General features: G+C 33.2%; 1 protein-coding gene across 1 annotated transcript; it reads right to left on the bottom strand.

Moving 5' to 3' along the window:
* Positions 1–9,974: 9,974 nt before the first annotated feature.
* Positions 9,975–15,245, bottom strand: LOC132930032 (uncharacterized). Its single transcript, XM_060995689.1, has 2 exons — positions 11,178–15,245; positions 9,975–10,769 (listed from the first exon to the last, which is right to left on the bottom strand). Exons 1-2 carry the CDS (start codon positions 15,243–15,245, stop codon positions 9,975–9,977), a joined length of 4,863 nt encoding a protein of 1,620 aa, XP_060851672.1.
* Positions 15,246–20,988: the final 5,743 nt, after the last annotated feature.

Genomic DNA, 20,988 nt, shown 5'->3' on the forward strand with positions numbered 1-20,988 from the left:
ATAATAGTATAGTGGTTAATTATTTCGATCAGCTGTATATTATACTTAAATAATATACAATATGCATGATGTGATGGTGATGATATATTGTGTTAACGTTGTGCTGTTTTCTGATTGGTTGAATTATTCATATGATGTAAAATCAACTATAGAACCAAATGTTATCTTTAAATTTTTTTTATTAATCTAATTTTAGTAACTAGACGAATACAAAACTTTTATAAATTCTTAAAAAATAAATCTTAATTTATACTAAAAAAACACATTAAAAATTCTTGTTAAGTACAAAACATAAAATAGTTTAATTATTGTTCACAGTACCTATATTATACTTCTTATGAGTAATATCGATTAAATGAAAGATAAATAGTAGGTACGTTAATATTGTATGCTTTAAATTTGTTTATAAAAACGAATTACCAAAGTGATGAATAAAATGAAGTATTAACATGTAGTTGTGATAAACGTATTATAGTAATAAAAGTATATGCGTGACTGAGCAAAACGATTGAGCAGTCTTCTCGTATCTTATATTACAAAATACGTTCTATGGGTAAACATTTAAAATTGCGAAGAGATCGTGCAACACCCGCTTGTGTACACATTCTAAGATAAATAAATTACGGTCATTTCGCGGAGAATGTTTTCTAAAAGCGCTACTCGGTTTTCTTGATTTGACCACCCCAATATTTTCTTTGAAACTACTTAAACACAAATGTTTACAAAAACCGTCGACATTTTCTCTTGGTATAAATAAATGGATTGCATTATTTATATAGTATTTCATTGCCATACATAAATTAAAAATGAATCGTAATTTTAATCACATACGCTTTATATTGATGAAAAAACTTGTTTTTCAAATTATGATTTAGAATAATTAATATAAAGTATAAAATATGATCATTTTTAAATTAAAAACATTTGAAAATTATAATTTTTGGAAATATTTTTTAGACAAATTAAATTTATTAAAAAACGATATTTTTAGTTTTTTTTGCATATTCAGTAGAATATGTTCTGTGTATTAATATAATAATGTTCATTATTCATATATAAAAATTAAATTTCGAATGAATAATATTAATTACTCATAAGTACTTTAAGTATGAATATAAGTGAAGTGGTGGACTAACATTTTGAGGGGTATCTCTGTGCCACTCTTTATCGCTCATAAAATTTAAATATATAGGTTATAGCTAGTGACTAATTATTAGTAATTATTAATCAACTAATGGTTTAAAATTAAAATATTATATACTTTAATTCTTAAAAAAAAATTTGTTTCAAAATATAATAAATTAAAATATATTCTACCATCCAAAAAGGTAAACAATTTGAAAATTAAACCAATAAAAATAATCAAATTTTTTTTTTTTAAATCTTAATTTTGTTATAGCTTAATATATATATATATATATATATATATATATATAAATAATAAAATAATTATATTATTAAAAAATATGTTATCAAAAATGTTTAACTCATTAAGAAAATATTATAGTTTACTTTAAATTTTTAAAATAATCATCCTCTATACTGCTCCTTTTGTATATTGCAAAAATATAAATTAATGTTTATTGTTTTTCATAATAATCAAGTTGACCCAATAATGCAAAAATATATTGACCCATTCATTTTTTTTTTCAGTGAGCCATAATAATCGTATTTTAATCGTATACAAAATTAATGAATATAATTTTGTATAACATTATATACACGTCATTATTATCTCCCAACAAATCGATATGGACTCGGATGGTTTTTTGTTTGTCAGTTTTATACTATTCCCAGTAAAAATATTTTTTAAATGATTTTAATATGTGATACATTTGTTGAAAATATATAATATACTCACAAACAAATAGATAACCTATGAGATTTGGCATTGGATTTTTCCAGTTCTATGAAATAACGATAATACACACTACGACAGCTGGCTGAAAACAGCTTTAACCTATAATTATACTGTAATTATTACGATTTGTACACGTTCAATACGTACGTTGTTAATAAAAAAATACATACACACTCATATATATATATATATTATACTATATTTAAATAATAATAGATTAATGTATATTATCCAACAACGTAGTATAGAAAAAAAAATTAAAACTTTACATTACATCGTGTGCTGTAAAAATATATATAAATACATATTGGGATAAATTATATTTCAATTCAAATTGGTTTTAATATTTTTTATAAGTGATAAAATACCGCACGTAAAATATTTTGAACAGCTTGATGTCTATATGACGATACATCATCATACCACGTGTAATTTGAATAGTAGACAATAGCTTAATATGATCTATAGTGGGCACAAAAAGGTCACATATTGCGTGCACCGACCAAGTTAGTTTAGACGATATACATTAGCGTACCTATTTGAAATTATTTTATTACTATACAACGCATATAGGCGATTGAGGTCACTTGAATAGGTGCATTCGAAAAATAAAAGTAACAATGTATATTATTTTGTAATCATTACTAATGTTCATTAAAAAATCCATATAGTAAATTTAAATATTTACGTAGATTTTGACTAAAATCGATTGAATTGTTTTAAATATTATTTGTATATAAAAATAATTTGGATTATAATTAAACAATATATTATGTATTAATGTAAATATATATATATATTTTTTTTTAATTGAAATTTGGAGTAAGTACCCATATTTTATTTAATTTTAAAATGTGTTAAATTGTTTTCACAGTTAATTTTACTATAGCATAATATTCATATCCTAAACCAGAATAATATTGGTTTAAATGTTACAGTTTAGAATATTTAATATCTGATGTTCGATCGCATTGGAAAATTATTATGTTATACGATGTCACAATATTTCAAGGGTCTAAAACGGTTTAAACTAATGAATATTTCTGGCCATTAGTTTCTACGACAAAATTGAATGTTATGTTATGTTTAAAAATATAAATCATAAATAATAATATTCAGAAAACTGGTTCTAAATCATACGTATTGTGTGGGGTTGATTGACCCGTTGAAACGGCGATGTTTGAAAAACCGAAAAACTTGTTTCGTATACATACGAATCCCCCTATGACACTTATTGTTTGTTTTGCTGTCTGTATGTATGAATAGATTAGATCGAAACATGCATAATGTGCATAATGCGTGTGTTTCAAAAAAGGGAAAATTATTGGTAAGTAGATATATATAAGTATAGGTACATTATATAATATTATGTACTATGTAGAGTGTAGACATCATACAAAATATTTCAGGATCGAAGTATAATATTTTGGATATTAAATAGGTTAGCTGTTGGATGATTGACGTACATTACAATTTACAATACGTATTTTATATTCGACATCACTATCATTCAGTCAGGTATTTTTGTACAATTATTTTTGTAATATTATATAATAGGAGGTATACGTAAGTAAATTATCTTTAATCTAAACATTTATAGGAAATATTATTGGATTTTTCTTCGTATTACCGGACAAACTATAAAAATCCAACAACTCGGGGATACTTAACATCGTGAACAATATTTTAGTCGTCATCATAATAATGTCTATGTATATTTGTAGGTACCTACAAAGTTGAAAATGTTATGTTATTTGGTAGTAATATTATTCTGTCAATACAATTGGGGATTTTAGATTACAACTTGGGTATACTATGCGCGTGTCTGCGTATATAATTGGTTCATATACCTACTTATTCTAGTGAATAATATCAGAACAATATATTATTATGATCTGCTACAATGAAATGTTGTTTCAGGTTTGGTCATCAAAGGGCAAAATCGTAATATGAGTAAATTACGAATTATGTGTGATTATTTTGCTGAAGAACCAAATTGGAATTCAGAATTTAACCACAAATAAACCGAAATTTAATAAAACTGCAAACAACAAACTACGACTACAGACTCGCTCTCGCGCTTTAATCAACTCTCTAGAATTTTTATGAAACGGTTAAGACGATAAGAACGAACTACGGCATTTATAGAATGTGATATCGTGTCAATATCATAATGTTATATTATAGTGAACAGCGATTGAACCTATATGTTACTACAAAGGGTATACCGTATACGTATATATTATAATATATATATATATAATCCTTCTGTGGTGTAAGTACACCGCATATACCACACAATATATGTATATAATATATAGGTATGGATATATAGATGATAATTATACACGTTTACGTAAGTATATATATTAAAAGAACGGCGTGTGTACTCACTCTACTCGTGTCATATGCTTTGTCCTGTGCACATTTTGGTACAAAAGAGGAAGACGATCGTAAATTGTATGTAAGTACACATTGTCACTAATAAATACGTATATACATATTTTATTCTATCTTAATTAAGAACGGTATACTCAGATAAGACGAGAGTCCTCGACGTAATTAAAGCAAATATTATAAGACAAACAGTACGCCACTTACGATAGTAATATATGTATTATATTTTAATAAACTATTATTATACTCTGCTCTCGTGTAATTATAGTGTGTGTAATACACATTATAATCATTTACTTTACACGACGATATGTGTTACAAATGTAGTGTTAAACTATGTAAACCACGATTTCTAACCATGGAGAAGAAACGACTTTGGCATGGGATAAAAACTAATTACCGTTTACTGTGTCGCGGTCAGTAGTTGATAATATTGTCACAAAAAATGTAAAAATTCAACATTTTCTTAATGCGGCGTGGCCGATAGTTTAGTTTAAATCATAATATAGTTTGGTATAGTATTGTTTAACACTATTGAAGATCGATTAATTGATATGCAAAATATTATTATTAACAGCAATCAAGAATAGGTACCAAAAGTTAAACCAATAGAAAACTACTATTCCACAAATTGCTAGAATACGTAAGTATTTATGTATATATTATATAGTTTGTGAAAATAATAATAATAATTCGAATAAGTCTGAATTTAGATTTTTAATATTATTACTCACAAGATATAAAATCATAATTAAGTAATTGTACAGGTACCGATATATATATATTGTAATAAGTAATTATTGTTGATAATCATTTATGTGGGGGACACGTAATAATAATATTCGCGTTCCACGTATGTACTGGAAAAAGAGAAAAATAGTATTATAATAATAGGGAATGTGTTGCGATGAATGCGTCCGGTGGCGGTGATGATTATAAAAAGTAATATTTTTTCGAATGGTACATTTTTTTTTTATTATTATATAATATTGTATATATATATATTATAATATGACACAGAAACACAAAATAATAATGAATAAAACTGAAATGGTTGTATCATAATCAACCATATATTATTATGTGTACAAGTGTATTATACGGCGTATATTGTATGATAATATGTACATACTGTCGTATGTCCTTTAGTTTATAAATATATACTCTCAATATTATGTAAGATGCATTCTTGACCATCCAACAATAATGGAACATTTGGTGAGGAAATTTTGCCTGAATTATTTTTGACTCGATATTATGGGTACCGGGCTACTTGAAAATTTAGAAAAAAACGCTGTTGATAACTATTTTTACCATTTTTACGCACATGAATTATAAATTTTAAAACGTAAATTTTAAAATTCAATAACGAGTAACCACCATACACTTATAATTTATAAGAATAACTCTTTCGTTGATATTCAACGAGAAAAAAATAAATATATAGGCACAATGATTAGCAATGTTGCCAATTTTACATCTCGTATTATTTATAAAATTATACGTGTAGGTGCTGCAGTGACACATGTAATGAACCATAGGTACTGATATATTATCATGATAATATGCGTTATTAATATTATTATAATCTTCTATGATAATATTATGCCTTAAAATATTTTTACTTTTTATCTTGTATTGAAAGTAATAAAAGTAATTCATGGATAAAAACTTAAAAAATAATAATTAATAAATGAATAAAATTTAATTAATTTTAATTAAATGAAAATTGACTATTAATCTTAAGAATAAAGTTAAGATTGTGAGTGGGGCGATGCATGTATTGTTCTAACGATTTTTATTTTATTTTTCTGATTGGATTATTTTTTTTTTTTTACAGTAGAAAAAATGCTTCAATTGTCATTAATAATGGTCTTTTCTGGTAGAAAATTAGATATAGTAACACATTAGGAGAGGGTAGTAAAATTGCTTAAGACCCAGAATATTTACGCAAAATCAGTGATGTAACTACATAGTTATAACATTTTCATAAAAAGTGTTTTATGTTACATTTTTAAAAAATGATTTAATTTTTTAAAATATTTTGACACTTGGTACTTATTTTTATAAATATTTGAAATTAATGACGGTTTTTCCGATTTTTATACTAATTATTTTCAAATAAAAAAAATTGAAAATTGAATTAAAAATTCCTCTGTAGTGATTGTTTTTACAGCAATTGAGGAATATTAAAAATATAAGTTTTTTTAAATTTCAATCCACAATATACAATATTATTTTTATGACAATTTAATTAGAATTATTATTATAATTCCTATTTATTTAAATAATTATTATCTTTAATTGCGACAAAAGTACATTTAAAAATTGAAATTTTAACCTATACAATTAATTAAATTTTTATATTATTATTAATTATTATGTTTATATTAAATATGTACATTAAAATTTTTTAAATATATTTTTTATAACCATTTTACTATAGGTTTTGTAACTATTTTTGTCTGTTTTTTGTGAAATTATAGTAATAAGAAATATAAATTGTGATGAATAATATTCTGTTTGTTATTAATATATCAATCGTTAGGGACCTAAATAGGCTTAAGAAAATGGATTACTGTGGCCTGGTAGGCGTATTACCTATGACCTTTTCAGAACCTTTTTTTATTCAGAAGCAATTTACTACCTAAATTCTATCAGTAGCAACCTACTGATTATAATTTCGGATGTAAATAGTACGCACCGCCGATTATGTATGTAATATTCATAAAAAAAAAGCGACTGGCATTTTCACAGAATATTATCGCATTGTCATCCCATGTCATCGTAGGTACCTACTATAGGTAGGTCCCTAAGTATACTTTGGTTTAGAATGAATATTTCAAAAAAATAAATGACGCGGAAAAGAATGTATATAAATACATAGACTGCGCATATATCGGCGTACTGACGATGTTGTAAAAATCAATGTTTACAATATGCTATATGGTTCGGTTTACTTTTTTCGTTTTTCCCGTGAAATAAATTCAATTCCACAAATGTCAGTGTATTTACGTTTCGTGTCCATTAAATTCCCAACCATATACGCGGTATACACGAACTACAACCGTACACAAATCACACCGGCAACGTTTTCGCAAAATATATTACACACACACATATATATTTATATTTATATATATTCACATTTAACACCCAACACACACAAATAAATAGATTATTTGATATTTTTTTTTGCACGAGTGTGTAATATATGTGGTGCTTTTAAATATTAAATTACTTCATATACGATCTTATTGCATGGTTTTATAGACATAAATATATATATATACGTCCATTACTATTGCTTAAATTAATCACTATAATTACGCGTTGCTCGTAGTATTGTTTTGTTGTAATAATATTGTTCTTCACACGACATACACAAAATGACACTTTTTATTCAATTATTATTTGCAATGTTTCACAACAATGATAATTATCAAATGCGTTAAACACTGTGGCCGGATATACGTAGTTATAATTTGTATTTGTTATTATATGATATTATATTTGTCGAGTTTATTTTAATTTTATAGTTATAATATTTTAAAATCAAAATGTATATGATTTTGTATTATTATAATGATGGTGCTTTGGTTTATACAACGCAACCATTTATATTCTATTACCCTTGGGATTCGCGTACTTACCAAAATGCCTACGCAAAATAGAAGGTACATCGACGGAAAAAATATTTCATTTAAGTAGATACATTTTGTTTTAAAATTTTACTTTTTATTCATAAAATTATTATGAACATGTGATGATTACAATAAATGACTTAACTTATGTATAGCATAATCTGTAGTTAATATATATACACATATACATGTATTATATCTATTATATAGTAATAGTGTACCTGGACTCTGAAGAATTTGACAATTTTTACACTGAAATTACATTAAATGCCATATCTACTAGATACACACTATACATGTGTATACATGGATGTCAGCTCTTTTAAAAATTATCTAAACTGGCTTTCATAGTACACGAATACACGATGATTAATGGCTCTTTTCGAGTTTTTTCCCCGTTCGGAATTTAGTGATGGATAAAGTGATGATATAAAATTGTACCTATAATCTTGATAAAAAAAAGTGAAATCAAATATATATAATATATAAAATCATATTTAACCGATTTATTTGTTGGCTTATATTTGTATTTAAGTTTTAATTTCGGATACGTGGCTCTTTAACACATTTAAAAAAAATACATTATACGACGCCATGACATGGGCTCAGCGCGTTTATGCATAACATTTATACGCAATATTATATATGCGTACACATTATTCGCTCGCGGATATTGTGATACAGGTACACTCGGCATCGTTCGTTATGTATTATATGAAACATTTCCTCGGCGCGTTTCAGTTATAAAACGTATACGTACCTATAGTCGTAAATATGCCTGTTTTCGCCGATGCCGATCCTACGATTACGGCGGTTGTCGGCAACGACTCGCGGATTATGTTGAGGACGGGAGCGGGAGGGGTTACCCACACAAGTGTACAAAAGTATAAGATTGTAATTTTTAAGATATTACGATCGGTGACCGTTTGGTATAATATATATATATAAATTTTTATAATATGCGGGCGCCCAAAACATTAACAAAATGTGAAATATAAATATAATTTAATCCAGAGTACAACGACCTCACTTGCCGTAACGTATAAAAAAAATATATAATAATAAAGTTTGAAGTATTTTAATACAAAGGTCGCAACAACAATTACAACTAAGATTGACAGTTGCCAATTATTTGACCACTGACAACGAGTGGGCAAAATATAAAAAAATGTATGATATAACCTGAAGGCGACAGCAATGATGGCCAAGGTGACGATGTGGAAGGACAGCCGCGGGTAATGTAGATCCTCTTGAATATGTCAAGGTTTAATGGATGAGTCAACCCGATCACGGTGACATCAATCACACCTCGTGTTCACACGAGGGTTTTTTTTGCAACACGCAAAGACGGTGAACGAGCACGACGTTGTGCTCAGTTCGACCATTGGCAAAAGACAAAATAGAATCGTGGAAGCCTGGCTGGCCGTCGGCTGGCGAAAAATGTCACCGGATAGTGGAGAGGGTAGCTTTGTCGGACACTTTATCTCCTTGCCGGACATCTTATCTCTACCACATCTGTGCTAACCCGAGCATATAAAAATAGGTGACCAGAAAAACCGTTCCGCGATCGAACATCCTCCCCGCCGTGAGAGTCATCTCACACAAGAACCGATTGGAGAACCGGAACGGATGTCCTTGATGACGTCTGAAGTGTAGCCGCTCGCAACAGAATTTATAATTTAACCCAGGTCGTGTCAGTGACTTACATTTTTTTTTTTTTTTTTTTTAATGCAACCATTAGCCTTAATAAATAATTATAAATAGATATGTACTCAAAATAGAGGAAAGAGAAAAAAAATTATAATTCAGTGAACATATGGTTCGTCATAGTAAAATAAATAAATAAATAACAATAATAATAATTTAATGACATAATATAATAAACAGCATCACATAAAGTAACATAAAACAAACATAGTATAATTTATTGTGTAACCCCAGACAGCCGTCTACCGTCACTATATATATAAAATAAATTATGTGTACATGACACAAAATAGCGAAGTGATAGAAAAGTGGGAACGCCCCGGGTGAGGCGGGACCCCGTCCGGGAACACAGTGCTGAGATTATGTTAGGTTTGGACCTTTGCAGGTAATGGTACCAGTTTTACTACCGGGCGCGTGACTATACCAGCGCGCGTTAGCACCTTGGCGACTCGAACGTGACCATCTGCCCCAGGTAATAACTCAATCACGCGGCCGAGGCGCCACAACAGCGGAGGACTCTGATTGTCGATCACAACTACCATCTCATTCACCTTCAGGTTGGGGACACCCTCAATCCACTTGGGCCTACTTTGTAAAGTGGTCAAGTACTCTGACGACCAACGTCGCCAAAAGGCGCGATGACACTGGTCCATGAGTTTCCACCTATCGGAAAGGGCACGAGATGCCTCGGGGCCTGATCGCGGCGGCACGGCGAGTAACGGTTGGCCAATTAAGAAATGTCCCGGTGTCAAGCATTCCAGGTCGTGTGGATCGGTCGAGGCGGGCGTCAAAGGACGTGAATTTAATATCGCTTCTATGCGGGTCAACACGGTAGTAAACTCCTCATACGTGAACACGTGTGTACCTATTACGCGGACCAATAGGCGTTTGGTAGACCGGACGGCCGCCTCCCACAAGCCCCCAAAGTGCGGTGCGCTAGGAGGATTAAAATGCCAAACACACATAGCACGACAATTAGCGATGGTACTTTGACCTACAGGGCTCTGAATTAATTCGCGTAATTTTTTATCGGCGCCTACAAAGTTTGTGCCGCAATCCGAGTATACGTCAGCTGGTAACCCCCGGCGAGCGACAAAACGGTCGAAAGCAGCTAAAAAGGCGTCGGTAGATAGTTCCGTCACCACCTCTAAATGCACTGCCTTGGTCGTAAAACAAATAAATACAGCGATATAAATTTTAAATATGCGGGACTTGCGTAATCGCGACTCTTTTAGTTGTAACGGGCCCGCATAATCGACGCCTACTTGATCGAACGGTCGTCGCGGTTGTATACGTGCGCGCGGTAAATCGGCCATAAACGGGTGGGTCGGTTTCGCATCAAGTCTCACACATACGGTACAATTTATCAAAACACGGTGTAAAACTGACCGAAGGGATATCACCCAATATTGACGTGCAATCATTGCCGTTAAAACACGCGGACCCGCGTGGCCCGTAAGTAAATGCCATCGGCGGCACAACAACAAGGCATAATGCGACCGTTTAGATAGCAGTATAGGGTGTTTGCAATCGTAATTTAATAACGAATGTCGTAATCGTCCGCCTACGCGGATCACGCCGTCAGAGTCTATGAACGGAGCTAACCGCGCAACCGGTTTCGAGGATATGCGACTACCCGCCGCCAACTCACGCAACAATTTTGAAAAATGTACGCGTTGCGATTCCGCAGCCAGCGCGCGCGCGGTATTATCTAATTCAATTTTTTGTAAAAATGCGGGACCGATCGGATCCGGACTCAGTGGTACCGACGGCCGTGACACTCCACTCCGCCTTAAAGTGACACGTTGCCGACAAGCTTGTACGAAGCGGCGCATGTACGTAACCACACGTAACATGCGGTCAAAATTAGAAAATCGTGTGCACCACTCCTCTACCCTGTCATCGACAAGCGCAGCACACGACACGACCCGTAACTCGGATACTTCACACACAGGCAACAGTAGACTACAGTTATCCCACTCCGACGGCTCGCTGTATGCGGTCGGAGGGCCGCGCCAATATAAATCCAGCTGTGCGAGCGCCATCGGCGTTACGCCACGAGAAGCGCTATCCGCGGGATTTTCTGCCGACACAATGTGTTGCCAGGGACAATTAGGTAATAATAGATGGATTTGATGTATCCGATTTGATACATATACTTTAAATGATTCGTGGGGGACTGTTAACCACGACAGCACGATGGTCGAATCTGACCAGGCCCGTAAACCGACGATGTCAAGTTGTGGTGCTAATATATTTTTAATACGGTTTAACCAACGTGCTAATAATAGCGCGGCGTTCAGCTCTAGACGTGGGACGGTCAATGATTTCGTCGGAGCTAATTTGGTCTTAGTACCAATTAAAAAGACGGACCGATCGGTCTCAGCGTTTAGCATGCGTATATATACAACGGCCGCATAACCGGTTTGCGATGCGTCGCAAAATCCTAATAGATAGCACGGCGCGCCTTGGTGTGCGTTGATATGTCGCGGTACACGGATATTTAATAGGGACGGTAATTCCGAAACAAACGCAGTCCAATCGGCATGAATATCGGCCGGTAGTGGATCGTCCCACGCGATGTTATTTCGCCACGTCCGCTGCATTATGGATTTTGCCAGAAACACTACGGGACCAAAAACACCTAACGGGTCGAAAATGCGTGCGACAAGAGATAAGATTCCGCGTTTTGTAAAAACGGGTGACGGTTCGAGACTTAGGGCACAACAGAAATAATCACTGTCAGGGTGCCAAGCTAGGCCTAAAACTTTAGTGCCGTAACCGTCGTCATCCCCGAACGTCATAGGTGCGCCCACGCAATCGGCGGCTGGTACAGCCTGCAACACGGCCCGCGTGTTTGACGCCCACTTTTTAAGTTCTAGCCCCGACTTACCCAAAACTGAAATTAAATCCGACTGAAGTTTCAGTACGTCGGGTATCGTATCGGCCCCGTCACAAATATCGTCGACGTAAGTTTGATATTCGAGCGCGTTACGTACCCGGTCAAACCCGTCGCAGTCGGTAGACGCAATTACTTTAAGAACGCGTAATGCGAGATACGGGGCACAGTTAACGCCGTACGTGACGGTGTGTAGCTCATACTCACGCAATTCATCGTGAGGCGATGCGCGCCACAACACATGTTGGAACTTTCGATACTTGGGTAAAATTAAGATTTGTCGGTACATCTTACAGATGTCCGTGGTAAAGGTGTACTTATGTACGCGAAAACGTGTCAAGACGTCCACAATGTCCTGCTGCAATTTAGGACCAGACCACAAACATTCATTTAACGACTTTCCGCGGAAGCCCCGGGCTGACGCGTCAAACACAACTCGAATTTTATTAAGATCAACTTCCGGGCGATAGACAGCATGATGAGGGATTATATATCGCCCCGGAGATGTTGTCACCGACATATGTCCTAACGCGATATACTCGGACATAAACTTTACATACAATGATTTCAACAATGGATTCGCGGACAATTTGCGCTCAAGCGCTTCGAAACGCCGCACGGCTACCTCGCGAGACCCCACGTATGTGTCTGCCGGTCCACGAAATGGTAATGGGACCGCAAAGCGACCCGATGGCATGCGCGTCATTTCATCGCGAAATATTTGTTCACAACACCCTTCATTTGTGAACGTGACGGGCGCTATTTCGGGTTCCTCGACGTGCCAAAAGCGTTCCATTATCCCCTCAATAGACGCGGTCATACAGATAGGTAACGACTGATAAGAATAGCTAACCGGGTCAACGACCGGACCGATAAGTATCCAGCCAAACACCGAACTAAATGCTGTCGGTAATGTGTCGTCGATCGACACTTTCCGCCCGTCCATTATAGACCCGTATACGTCCCCTCCTAATAATAAGTCAATGGGCGAAGTTAAATAAAATGATGGATCCGCGAGTGCTAGGTTAGAATACCGGTCTTTCACACACGCGGCTAACGATTTTTGCGGTAAGTCGCTTGTTATGGTAGGCAACACCCAAGCCTGAACAGGCAGCACCGGATCGGACGCAAACCTAGGTTGCACTATACATTCTACACGACCTTGAACTTCGGCGACAGTTGTTCCAGACAAACCGCTTATCGGTGCCGTCCAACGCGCCGGTTTCAATCCTAATCGCTTAACACACGCGGCAGTGATTATGCTAACTTGCGACGCGCTATCAACCAGCGCCCGCATTGTTTGCACCGCGCCGGACCTATCCCGTATATGCACGAGCGCGGTACCCAAAATAATGGCATTAGATGTATGGGGGGACGGGGGCCTCACCACAGACGCACACACAGACGAATCGACCCGTACCGGCGGTTCCTCCTCACCCTCTCGCTCGTCGGACGGTAAATGTAGAAGTGTGTGATGTTTACGCGAACATTCTTGGCAATTAGGTTTTACCTTGCATTTCGGGACCCAGTGACCAACGCTCAAACAATTAAAACAAACGCGATTCTCTCGCGCCCACCGCGTTCGGTTTCCGGCCGCCCATGACTTAAATCTCATACACGCGGTTAACGAATGTGCACCGGCACAACACGGACAATTTCCGTCTTCTTTCGCTGTCACAAATGAAACCGGACGGGACCCTTTTGATTTCCCGTAGTGATCCCCATTCTTACGGAACGTACTTGGTGGCTTTTCCACCTTAACATGCGCGGCCATGTTACGAATTGTTCCCGCGTTAGCGACGTTCTCCAATATAGACACGCGTGCGCGAACGAATTTTAATAAATCAACTATAGACGGATAATCTGTCGAGCTACCTGACTCGAATAATTTGCGTGTAGCAACAGGTAAACATCTAAAAACAATTGTAAATAAAATGAAGGACCCCAAATTCGGTACTTTTAGTGCTTCCAATAGCGAAATACTTTCGTTAACTGTACCTACAAAATTATTAAGATCCTGCAACGACTCCTGCGACATGGTCGGCGCGCTTAGCAATCGATCAAGTAACGACGTGGCGACTAGTCGTGGTCGATAAAATCGCTCGGACAGGAGGGACAATGCAAGAACATAATTGTCCCCGGATACCGGAACACCACGTATTGCGTCAGCTGCTTCACCCGTAAGACACCTGATTAAATAATACATCTTATCAATGTTGGAAAGCTCGAGTCGCGCGTCTACTTGTTCTTTAAATCTATCGCGGAAAGTGGGCCACAAACGGAAATCCCCGTCGAACTCGGGGAGCGGAATTGCCGGTAGTCGTGATAACGGATTTTGGTCACTTTCCTGAGGAGAATTGGACGATCCTAACTTAGCATGAAGGTACGACATGTCGATAGCCTCAACACCCTTAGGAACTAATTTCGCCGCCGCGACCTTGCAATCACTAATACATTTACGGATTTCAGCTGTCAAACCGATATCATACTCGGACAATCTATCTAACTCGGTTAAGCCGTCTAACACCGCATCATCTTCAAGCCTAAACTGCGTCCACAAAGAATCTAAATCGGCGGTTAAATGTGTAAATGTCGGACCTAGGTCGGGTTCATCTACAACTCGTAACGCTAGCTCATGCACGGCCTTAATCTGTGCTATTACATTCGAACGCCTGAGTTTAACGCGCTCTAAACGCCGAGCGCCGCGCACGCTGTCATTATCCGTCCCGCTAGCCATGATAAAAATAAAATCAATAACCACACTATTTTCGGTAAGGATAATAAATATAAAATAACTAACCTTTTAACCAAAGCACTATGCGCCCACGTGAGCCACGCAAGACCACGGCAACCAACACCACCGAACCAACACAAAACGCTGCTGAACCTCCCTATAAGGTCAGAACCACGCTCTGCTACCAAATGTTTTCGCCGATGCCGATCCTACGATTACGGCGGTTGTCGGCAACGACTCGCGGATTATGTTGAGGACGGGAGCGGGAGGGGTTACCCACACAAGTGTACAAAAGTATAAGATTGTAATTTTTAAGATATTACGATCGGTGACCGTTTGGTATAATATATATATATAAATTTTTATAATATGCGGGCGCCCAAAACATTAACAAAATGTGAAATATAAATATAATTTAATCCAGAGTACAACGACCTCACTTGCCGTAACGTATAAAAAAAAATATATAATAATAAAGTTTGAAGTATTTTAATACAAAGGTCGCAACAACAATTACAACTAAGATTGACAGTTGCCAATTATTTGACCACTGACAACGAGTGGGCAAAATATAAAAAAATGTATGATATAACCTGAAGGCGACAGCAATGATGGCCAAGGTGACGATGTGGAAGGACAGCCGCGGGTAATGTAGATCCTCTTGAATATGTCAAGGTTTAATGGATGAGTCAACCCGATCACGGTGACATCAATCACACCTCGTGTTCACACGAGGGTTTTTTTGCAACACGCAAAGACGGTGAACGAGCACGACGTTGTGCTCAGTTCGACCATTGGCAAAAGACAAAATAGAATCGTGGAAGCCTGGCTGGCCGTCGGCTGGCGAAAAATGTCACCGGATAGTGGAGAGGGTAGCTTTGTCGGACACTTTATCTCCTTGCCGGACATCTTATCTCTACCACATCTGTGCTAACCCGAGCATATAAAAATAGGTGACCAGAAAAACCGTTCCGCGATCGAACAATGCCCTTTTGTTATGCCGCCACGGATAGTGTCGTTTTGTTTTTTTTTTTTAGACGTATAAACAAAACAAAAAACTCGTACAATATACGTCCGTCATATTATATAGGTTTAGGGTTTTTTTACGAATTGAAACACGTCTATATATAAAAATCTTGCCGTTTTCGTTTTGTTTATCGTTCGTATGTAGTCATATATGATCTTCATGCATTCGTGATCGGTTGTAAACTTTTTTTAAAACTATATAATATACTATACTACACAGGTACATTATTATATACACCTTATAAGTTATAATATTTATATATTATATATATACAAATAGACAACAGTGTAACATTATAACATAAAATATTGCGTATCTTTCTATATTTACCGCCCCTACGCAAAACATCGCATATATATATATGTGATAAGAATGTCGAATACCTATAATACCAGTGCATAGCTGTCGAATCAATATCCACGAGTTAAATAATATCGTTCGCTGCCGAAATAATTGGGCTGTCAAACAATATTCAAAGCGACTTGATGTAACTAACAAAGGTGTATAGACATTTGAGCAGGCTATTCGCATTCCACCTCTTCCGTATAGTATATAGCAACAGTGTTTCGCGTCGAATTATAATAATAACAATGTATGATGTTCACAATATCGTAAAGGCCGACGCGCATACCATATAATGTATATTATACAGAAAGCTTCGGATCGTGTATAATAGTGCTATTATCGGGAATAGCTACTACTTGTGGCGAACTTGGACCAAATCCAAAAGACGAAACAATCGTTTATTATAACGCGTATATAATGCGTATATATATATAACGTTTACTACGCGCGTGTGCGGTAGTATTATATATTACTGTAATACTGTGGTGGGTATCTATAGTATAATATTATGTGTATCGTGTATAGTATGAGCGTCCATATATTATACGCACTTAATGCAATACTATACTTTATATTAAACGTATCAGTTTGTGGCAAAAAAAAGTCTCTACGATTAGCCGATGTTTAAGGATATACATATTACACATATAATTATTTAAAATAATAAATTTCAATAAATTATGTACATTCACTGAATTTTTCATTATTAAATAATTAATATGAAGTATTATTACAAATCAAAAATAAATACAACTCGACTGTGGACAATTACTAGTTGGTGAAACTGAACATATTTTGTAATTAAAAATGTTATCGTCCTCCATTATTCATTTTATTTAGCTTTATTTTTATCAATCATAAAATATTTTTCAAATTATAATTATAAATATATTTATAACGACCTATAAAGGCATTGGAAAATTTAATGAATACATATTTATTGAAGTTTATACATTTTAAATATTATAGGTATAATAAACGCTAATCATCGCCGGTCGAATGATCATAGTTTTTTCCACAATACTGCTACGCGGGTATTATTCGATATTATATACAGGATTTTTGTCCTTATATTATGTATCATATTGTATGACAGCTGTCACCTGTCCTGCGTTGAAATGTATATGACCATATATTTTTCACAACACTCAATAATTTAAATATTTAGTGATTTACACTTATTTCCTCTTCATAAAATACTTCCCTATACTGACTGACTATCAAAGTATTTAAAAAAACACAAAAACAATCGGTTTAGTTTTTTTTAATTTTAAAATTAGCTGAAAATAAAAATACTGTAATTTAATATAATATATGTAATTGAAAAAATTTACTCATTGTTATGATTTTGCAAAATAAAGTTTTAAAAACTTAGTTGGAAAATATGTACAACCGAAGACGAACTTATAGTGAGATTATCAATTACAAGGTTATAGGTACCTACAATCTACATAGTATTCAAATTATCACGCATATTAAAATGATGTCCGTTGTTACTACGACATATTTATTTCTATAATTTATAATAAATATATACAATTATACAAACATACGTAGAGATGATTGTTCTTTTAATGGAAGACTCGCGTTATTTTTGTGTTTTTTTTTTAGAATAAAAATGTTTTTAAATTAGTGGAAGTAGTAGGTACCTACTTGTAACCCAAAGTGTACTCAAAGAAAAACATTTATTACTACTCTATGTGTATATTTTATATATTATATACACAGTATTGCGCGGGAAGTTTGTATAAATCTTAGGCATTAATAATAGTTAGGTATAGTAGTTTATTCTGTTTTTTTTCACACGCGATATCTTCAAAATAAATAAATAAATAAAGCATATCAAATAAATTTCTGCAAAGGTATATAACACCAAATAAGTATAGGTAGGTATGTACATTAAATAAATATTAAATAAATTTCAAAGTTATTTTGTGCAAAAATATATTGTTAAATTAATAACACGCAAGATTTTTTCATATAAGAAGTATATGCCATTCAACGAAGAAAATTAATTCTGTAATTCTGTATATAATAAATAGCTATTTTCAATAAATATAAATCATAAATTATCTTGTTTAGATTAATATATTTTTCAATAATTTTTAATAATAATAATATTTTTATTAAATATTTAAAAAACAACTAATATGACTACATCCATGGTACGATTTGTTGTCGAAAATATTGTTTTCTTTGACTTTTACACCTTAGAGATGTTTTGATCTTATACTATTTTATGACTGAACTGCTTGAGCACTTAACTCTTCAGAAAACACAACACTTGTATTTGTTTCAAGTAGTTAAAATATTCAATTGATTGTGTAAATACTTTAAGTTTTTTAGGTAATCTATTTATATTATAATATTTTGTCTTACCTATTTTTTGCATGGTGTACAATTAAAATATCAGTTTTCTGCAAAAAGATACATTTTATACTCGAATAAAAATCGCTTAAAAATGAAATTAAAATCATTTTTAAATTGTATATAATATATATACTATATATTTTTATATATTGAATACTATGTATTCGTCAATTTGTATTGTAATACCTTATCCAAATGTTGGTAACTTTTAGTTTATTGAATAATTTAAAAAAAAAGTTAATTCTTTATACACGTATTGATTATTATATGATAACATTACAATATAAATAAAAAACTATTTGTATTATACAATTTTGTATTTAATAAATAAATAAATAAAAATAAAATATCTATTTATTTTTTTTCCAGTCGACAGATATATTATATTTGTGTAAATATATATTATTGTACAGCATTTGAAAATTAATTTATATTTTCTGTGTTTTCTTTAAAAACATTAATATGTTATTGCAATAATAAATCGAATGCTTGACATACGTCGCTGTAGACTTGAATACTTAACCATGTACATTATAATATTAATGCGTTGAAAAAATTATGTCTGTGGTGTTTGGAGTTTTTTTAATATAGGGAACTATGGAAACTAAGATATTGCTTCATCGTGTAAAACAAGTAGAAATATTGAGGGAAATATAGTTTAGTGAATAGAAATAGAATATAAATAGAATAATTAAGTTAAAAATATTATTAAAATATATTTAATGTATACAAATTATTGTACTAACCAAACATAAATCAAATTATAAAATGTTACGGTCGTGTATCATATATAGTTTCAAAAGCTCTCTTAATTAACTGTTATATATTATTAAAGCAGTACATTAATAAACGTATACATTTACGGCATTGTAATTGGAGTAAAATCAATACGATTAAATTTGAAACTCTAGTAATATATTTTATAATATTATGTTATTGTTGTGGCCGTTATACAAAACCGTCTAATTATAAATAATATAAATTAAAATAATTTATAATTATTACAACTATTAATACCTACGTAATTTGAAGTATATTTATACTTATTAGTTATTACATTTTATCAACTTTAATAGTTTTATTTAATAATAATTATTATTATACATTATACTTATTAATCAATAGACATATTTTATAAAAATCAATAGTATAGGTCTACCAATAGAGTATAATATAGTTTAGTTTCAAAAATAAAATAATAAAATCCATCTTGTTTAATTATACTTTTATCGCAATTACTACTACTTATTTTTGGTTTTAATCGCTGCTTGTATTTTTTAGAGTGCTTGCTAATATTTTTTTTTATTCTTTTTCGTAGTGAGCGAAGCTACTCAACCTCTGGCCAATTTCTACCTATGATAGCCGGTAGGTATAAGTGTTATTATAACAGTTGAGGTCGGCGTACCTCTACCAATATCGTTGTAGTCTTTCACCCGGGGTGCATATTTATTAATTATAATAATAATAATAATGGCGCAATATACGCCCTGAATATTATCAAACAAATAATACACATGCCACATGGGTTGATAATTAAAACAATCCGCCGAAAACAGTGCTATATATTAGGTATTATGGTGTGTGTGCTGTTCGGTGCATGCTAAACAGGTAGGTACAGGACAAAACGACGACAAGCGCCAGCACTGTATACGCAATAATAATATTATGCATTCAATTACGGATTATATAATAATATATACGTATAGTATTATAGAGGTAGGTAGGTACGGTACTATATTACGCATTTTAACGGCCAAATTCTGTATAAACACTTTTCGAACTCGTACGTTGAGTGGTTGAAATATATTAATACATAAATATCGCGTTGAGACTGCAGCTGTTTATTACTGTATTAATTATTTAAATTAATATATGATGAACGATTGTTTATAAGTCGATATTTTTTCGACTATAGTTTTTATATCAAATTTTACACAACGCAATTTTTTAACTCAGTAACATTATTGAACAAAATAATTACTTATTAGTTATGACCTATGATCT

Source organism: Rhopalosiphum padi, chromosome 4, assembly GCF_020882245.1.
Source record: "Rhopalosiphum padi isolate XX-2018 chromosome 4, ASM2088224v1, whole genome shotgun sequence".
Classification (NCBI taxonomy): Eukaryota; Metazoa; Arthropoda; class Insecta; order Hemiptera; family Aphididae; genus Rhopalosiphum; species Rhopalosiphum padi.

Coding starts and splice junctions, on each gene's coding strand:
- LOC132930032 (XM_060995689.1), bottom strand. CDS start 15,245: ATGGCTAGCGGGACGGATAATGACAGCGTGCGCGGCGCTCGGCGTTTA. Junction 10,770..11,177: donor ACTCTGACGGCGTGATCCGC/GTAGGCGGACGA, acceptor TTTACGACCAAG/GCAGTGCATTTAGAGGTGGT.